General features: G+C 48.6%; 1 protein-coding gene across 5 annotated transcripts in view; it reads right to left on the bottom strand.

Moving 5' to 3' along the window:
- Nav2 (neuron navigator 2) overlaps positions 1-7154 on the bottom strand; it is a 364237-nt gene that overhangs the window by 14820 nt on the left and 342263 nt on the right. For all 5 annotated transcript variants that reach the window (XM_029479481.1, XM_029479482.1, XM_029479483.1 and 2 more), the window contains 2 exons: positions 4896-4991; positions 3321-3489 (listed from right to left, as the gene is read on the bottom strand). In XM_029479481.1, the coding sequence (XP_029335341.1) occupies positions 3321-3489; positions 4896-4991 (265 nt within the window). The remainder of the gene's footprint in view (positions 1-3320; positions 3490-4895; positions 4992-7154) is intronic.

The following is a 7154-nucleotide window of genomic DNA, read 5'->3' as shown; positions in this document are numbered from 1 at the left end:
AAGTACACTGTAGCTGTCTTCAGACACACCAGAAGAGGGAGTCAGATCTCATTACGGATGGTTGTGAGCCACCATGTGGTTGCTGGGATTTGAACTTCGGACCTTCAGAAGAGCAGTCAGGTGCTCTTACCCCCTGAGCCATCTCACCAGCCCCAGGCTGATCCTTGTGAATGCTGAAACTGATGGCAGCCACGGGCCAGGCCCTAGAGTGCCAGTCTCCTCCAGGGTTGGGCCATCTTTTCACTCATTCCATGTACACAGCTTTACCCCTTGCTGATTGTAGTGCTCACTGGGAAATATGGAGGTGACAGTGTGGGGGCCCCATGGTACCATGTGCTGTGAGTCCCAGTTGTAAATGGCTCCCTTCCTTGGGAGTTCCTGCTGCACAGTTCTTGTTTCTGCACGCCTAGAGCCTCATCTTGCTTCTCCTAAGGCAGGATTCTTTCTGTCAGACCCCACCCACCCTTTTATCTGCCAGTGGGCTGTGGACTGTATCCCTTCAAACCACAGTCAGGATAAACTCTTCCTTCTGCCATCTCTGCCGAGTGTTTCGCCACAGCAGCTAGGAAAGTTACTCATTCAGAATCTTGGTATTAAGAAGAAGGGCCATTGGTGTGGTACCCTCACTACTCAGAGCTCAGGCATCTTGAATGAGTTTGCAGAAGGAGTGTGTAAGTGCTGGGAACTCAGGTTAGAAAAGGCCAAGAAACTACAAGCAGAGGTTAGTGAGCCATTCTGGTGGGAATTTGGAAAACCAGAATGCATAGAGAAATCTGAACAATGAAAGCAAGGCTCATGATGTCTGGGGGTGGGGTAGGCATGACTCCATCAGGAACAGGGCAAGTGATCATTCTTGCTACATTCTGACAAGGACTCCGGCTGCCTTCTGCCCATGTCCTGGAAAACTGAATTTAAAGGTGAAGGACTGTGGGGCATGGTGGCACGTGCCTTTAATCTGAGGACTCAGGAGACAGAAGCAAGCACATCTCTGTGAGTTCCAGGCCAGCTTGGTCTACATGGTGAGTTCCAGGATAGCCAGGACTGTGTAGAGACCAGAACTATGTGGAGGGAGGAGAAAAGATGGACTGTGGCGGTATGAATGAAAATGGCTCCCATAGATCGGTAGGGAGTGGTCCTATTCGGAGGTATGGCCTTGTTGGAGGAAGCGTGTCACTGGGAGTAGGCTCTGAGGTTTCAGAAGCTCAAGCCAGGTTCACTGTCATTCTCTTCCTGCTGCCTGCTGATCTAGATATAGAACTCTCAGCTACCTCTCCAGTACCATGCCTGCCTAGATGCTACCGTGTTCCCACCATGATGACAATGGACTGAACCTGTGAACTGTAAGCCAGCCTCAGTGAAATGTTTTCCTTTATAAGCATTGCTGTGGTCATAGTGTCTCTTCACCGCGATAAAACCTTAACTAAGACATGGAGGGGATGTCAAGGCAAGAGAGTACTCCAGCTGTGGCATGGGTCCCGCTCACCACTCTTATCCAGGTCTACAGTGAAAAAGAACAGGTGGGACAGGAGGATAGGGAAATGCAGTTTGTTGGGGGAAAGGCTTAGGTATCCCTCTTGCCCAGGCACCCAGCTCCATGAGCCTTTGGGGCCTTGGCTCCTGGAAGTGCTAGGCTCCATAATACAATAGGAAAGGAACCGTAGAGGGACTTCCCTGCTCCCAAACTACCGCCTGGGGAAGTGACTATGGAGTCGGACACCAAGAAACCACTCTAACTGCAGTTCAAGGGGCAAGGGTCCATCACAGGCTGGCTGAAGAACTTGGCGACATCATCCACTTTGTGCTAGTTTTGCAGGTACATAAGGTGTCAGACTGAGGGGGTCATGGACTTTGATCTTGTGGCTCTAGAGAGTCACTGAAGCTAGGCAATAAATGCCAGGGTCAGAATCTCTGCAAGGAGAATCCCTGAGAAGCCACGGCAAGGAAGCTTAAGCTGCCATGGGGACCCCAAGATGTTGGAGAGTCCAGGACTATGAGACATCCACCAAGGAAAGCTTCAGGCGTGGAGTGGAGCTGGTCCAAGGGAGAGACTGTGCATGCCAAGGTGGAAGAGCTGGAGGGGCAGGGCTACCCAAGCCCTTCGGAGCACAGCTGACTCCATCACTAGCCTAAGATGTTTGATATGCAGCTGTAGCATTATGTCTTTAACCTGCTAAGTTTCTGTCTTTTTTTTATCCAAATATTCTTTGCTTTAACCCCACACCTCCATTCCACAATGAGAATGCCTTTACGTATTTGAAGTACATAACTTGTTTTGACTTTTTTAAATAGTAGCTCAGTTTGCCTTGGATCTCAGATGAAACTCAAGCTTTAGATTTTTAAACAGTCTCAGAACTATTAAAAAACTTCAGGGTTTCTCTGTGTAGCCCTGGCTGTCCTGGAACTCACTTTGTAGACCAGGCTGGCCTCGAACTCAGAAATCCACCTGTCTCTGCCTCCCAAGNCCTGGAACTCACTTTGTAGACCAGGCTGGCCTCGAACTCAGAAATCCACCTGTCTCTGCCTCCCAAGTGCTGGGATTAAAGACGTGCACCACCATGCCTTTTTTTTTTTTTTTTTTAAGTCATACTGAAAGCGTTTTGCATCATGAGATGGCCAGAAAGATATAGGGACAAGGATCAGAAGGCTATGACGCACAGTACCCCCAAACCCAGCACTTCCAGGAGCCAAGGCTTCAGAGGCTCGTGGAGCCAGCCACCTGGGCAAGAGGGACACCAAAGTTGCTTGCAGCAACCCCTGTTGTAGCCTCCAGGATCTCACAGTTTCTCCATCTGTAGAATGGGTTCGTGCCCAAGGCTGGCTGGCAAGCATCCTTCATTGCTCTGGCAAAGTGCCATTTTAGCAGGGTTATTAACGAGTTATTAGTCTCTCATCAACTCAGTCATAAGGCTAATGGGATCTTTTGATGTCTAATTTCAGCAATAAACTGAAGTGATTTGTTTCCCGATGGTGCAGCTTGCTTAAATCAGAGTGATTAAGGTAAAAGGGGGGCGGGGGTGCCAAACAAACAAACCACCCACATGCCCAGAGCAAACCTACAAACCAAGACCTACTTTGGCCACTGGGAGTCCCAGCTTTTGCAAGTAGCCACTTACTTTTTTTTGTTCTTGGGTTTTTGGATTTTTTTTTTTTTTTTTTTTTTGAGACAAGGTTTCTCTGGGTAGCCCTGCCTGTCCTAGAACTTGCTCTGTGGACCAGGCTGCCTTTGAACTGAGAGATGCCTGGCTCTGCCCACCTCTGCCTCCTGAGTGCTGGGATTAAAGGCATGCGCCACCACCACCCCTCAGCTAGCACCCACTTACCTTTGACGGTCACCAAGATAGTGGTGTTCTCTCCCACAAGATAGCCACAAGGGAGGAGCTCGGGGGTCTCTGAGACGTTGCTACGCTTGATCTCACCAATGCTGTAGCCGAGAACACTGTCTGAACTCAGCCCCAGCTGACTCACCGGGTCCACATGAACGATGTATTCCTGGAGAAAATAAAACACGGACCCCATCAGAGAGCCGGTTAAAACCTTCCAGGGACTTCCATTCTCACTGGGTGATTGACAGGTGCTGTCTTTATTTTCAGATGGCACCTGGACTGAAATTAAGCCATGGCACACTCTGGGAATAACACCCTCGAATCCCAGGTCTCTTGAGATACAAATGTATTTGCTTAGGAGTCGGGGGGGGGGGAACGCCCCCCCCCATCCCTAACAAGACCATGAACATTTAATCTGGGTGAGCCAGGCAGCTTTCCTTACATTTGACTGGAAATTTTAAAGTCTATGAATGGTGCAAAGAAGTTCATAAAAAAAGTAACTGATGGGCTGCAGTTAAGAGCACTGACTGCTCTTCCGGAGGTCCTGAGTTCAATTCCCAGCAACCACATGGTGGCTCACAACCATCTATCATGGGAATCTGATGCCCTCTTCTGGTGTGTCTGAAGACAGCAACAGTGTACTCACATACATGAAATAAATAAATAAATCTTAAAAAAAAAAAAAAAAGGAACTGACATGAAGCCTTTTCCCACCCCCCACCTTGGCCCAGCAAAGCCAGAAAGCAACTTCAAAGTATTCAAAGGTTCCCTATGCAGAGCATCCCTTTGCTGGTGACCGGGATGGCTCGTCGCCTGGAGACAAGCACTGGGCATGAGGTTAATCAATGAGCTAAGACCTACCCTAAATGTACATAGGACTATTCTATGGGTTGGGGTTTTGGACTTGAATGAAAAAAATGAAGCAAACTGAGCACCATCTGTTATCTCTGCTTCTGACCGTGGGTGCAGCGTGAGCTTGCATTCCTGCCTCCATGCCTTCTCTTAAACAGTAAACCAGGAAGAAAGAAACCCTTCTTTCCTTAAGTTGCTTATATGTGTGCATGTGTACATATACACACAGTGCTCTCTCTCTCTCTCTCTCTCTCTCTCTCTCTCTCTCTCTGTGTGTGTGTGTACAGGACAGAGGATATGGCAAATACCCAATGCAATGACATGACCACAGCAGCATTCTTGACTGGTGGGATGTTACTGTCAGAGATTGCAGGGCTGGTATGGGGGGCTGGGCACGCATGTGCAGTCCAGAGGACAAAACTGCACTGCCGGGGCTTCAGCCTCAGGTCTGAGACTCTAATCATAGTGAACAGGATGTAATTTCAGGGATGCCATTGTGAACAAATGTTTACTAGCTGCCCAGTTATTGCCAAGGGCAGACACCAGTGAATGGCCAGTCAGCCATCTGAACATATCACTATCCTTCCATGCCTTGGAGGACCAGGGGACAATGTACGGATGGGGAGGAGTGAGGAGGATGGGGATATAGTTGGGTTCTGGAGGCAAAGCTCTCCTCCCTCCCTGAGCCCACTGCTGTGGCTTGCTTCTCGAGACACTTACTTTGAACAGCCGTCTAACCACCCCATCGAGCACGTCCCACTTGGTTTTGCCACTAACTCCGATGCAGCCAATGAGGAAGAGGTGTGGTCTGGAGTCCTAAGGGTGAGGAGACATGTGCAGGTGAGGTAGAGCTGGCTGTTGTCTGGCCAGGTTGGGCAGAGGCCTAGGCATTCCAGTGCTTCCATAGGAGAACAAAGCCCCGTTCCTTTCCACGCCAGGCATGACTTAGCTGGCATGCCTTGTCCCTGCTCTGGTAAAGCTGCGAAGGATGTGGGAGACTAAGATGACCTCTCTGGTACCTGAGACCATCAGCTAAGTGCATGCCTCGCACAGGGCGTGGATTCCAAATCCTTGACTGCAACTTCGCCCAGCTTCCGTCTGCCAGAGCCACAGTTTCAAACCTTGCTAAAGAGCTACTCACCTTTTCCAGGAAGCTTTGTGATTCAACTGCCTGGCTCAGAGCTACACTGGACAGACCCAGGCAACGACGCCTTCTCAATAGACACATTTCTGGGGTCAACTCTTTCATGTGGTATTTAATGACCTTTGTCATGTGGTCAGAACGTCAGAGAGAATGTTTCTGTTCTTTTCCTTCCTTCCTTCCTTCCTTCCTTCCTTCCTTCCTTCCTTCCTTCCTTCCTTCCTTCCTTTTTTCTATTTTTGAGAACCTCCTGCTTCTGCCTCCCAAGTGCTGAGAATAAAGGGGTGAGCTTGGCTTCTCCTACCTAAAAATAATATTTATTACTTTCCTTCTACTAAAACTTAAAACAAGTTCAATTCAGAAAATTAACAAAAGCCTGGGAAGGCTGCCAACAACTCTCATTTCCCACTTCTTGCTCTTCTACACCCACGGGGGCTAACCGATCACATTAATGAAGAGGATGCCGAGAAAACATTCCATTCTGCTTGTTTTTTTTTTTTAATATCTTACATGCCTGTGAGGATGTAGTTGGGACAGGGGGTTGGTCTAGGTGGCAGGCTCAGGCATGCAGCAGTTATAAGTCAGCAGAGGGAAAGAATGCCAGTCCAGCAATGGAAGGGTCTGACGCCACTGTGTGCCTTGTGTTCTTGGGTTTCTTAGTGGCACGATGGGGATAACATTGTGGCCAGTGACCTCTTGGGTATGCGACAGTGGCCGGGAACAGCAGTAAGGAAATGGCTTACCATCTAGTTAGAATGTCAACTGTGACCCTGAGAGTGATGAAAAGGAGGATCGGTAATATGGAGGGGTGTCGCCTGCCTGCACTGAAGAATTCTGAGAGAAGGAATCCCAACCTGACTGGCCAGGCCTCTGTGAGCTGTGTTCTTGAGGTTCCTTTCCAGTCAGAGAGCTCTAAAAAAAAACCCCTAGTAAGTCTGCCACCCAGTGACAAAACTGGCAGAGAAGAGTCTAGCTGCAGACACTTCGTTTTGATGGGTGTTTGGTCCCCCCGACTGCCTGAAACTGTAACAACATGGCTGGCTAGAAGTACTATGAAATATAACTTTGAAACTTCAGAGGGACTTCAAGTGCAGACTCCTCTGGTCTTTCCCCACGTTTATGGCTAAGGTCATCCAAGCACCAAATAGGACTTACCCACTACTTCAGAATAGTCTCCGGGCAGATATATGTTGGAACAGAAACCACACCAGAGGCATCGTCTTCTAGCGTGGGTGACTCAGGATACCCCTACCCACCCCACTCTGAGACCCCAGTGCTCCCTAGACTTGGCGGAGGGCCTCCCGTCTCCCAGCATGGTGAATGCTATGTCTGTAGCCTCTGAGGAGCTAGAAATGTGTCCCAGGTTGGCTAAGTCTAGTCAGCTTCCTCCTCTGCCTCACCAATAACATGTGCCAAGCTGCCTGGGACGTGCTTCAGGAAAAGAGTTAATCCACAAAAGCCACTTTGGAGAGCATTAGCGCTTACCAGTGCTGAAAATACAGGAGAGTACAATATGAAGCTGGTTTTAGCAAGCTTCCTCTATCTTTTAAACAAAGAAGTGAGGTGCTCTTTGCTTGATTTATGTCAAAGGACAGTCAAGGAGTGTGGGCACGGGAGGGACCGCCAAGGATTGTGGGTGCAAGAGTTCTGTGCTTTCAGACCATTGTCACAAGTATTCTATTTTATCTTCACAATTTCTTTTCTTTCTGTATTTTTTTTTTTAACTGTGGTGCTATGAATGGAACCCAGAGCCTTGTACGTGCTAGTAAATACTTGGCTACTGTGTTACAATCCCAAGATCCTCTTGTTAATCTCTTACAGTATCTAATTTATACATT

Source organism: Mus caroli, chromosome 7 (assembly GCF_900094665.2).
Source record: "Mus caroli chromosome 7, CAROLI_EIJ_v1.1, whole genome shotgun sequence".
Taxonomy (NCBI): Eukaryota; Metazoa; Chordata; class Mammalia; order Rodentia; family Muridae; genus Mus; species Mus caroli.
The sequence above is the reverse complement of the archived record's forward strand: the minus strand, read 5'-3'. Positions and strand labels throughout refer to the sequence as shown.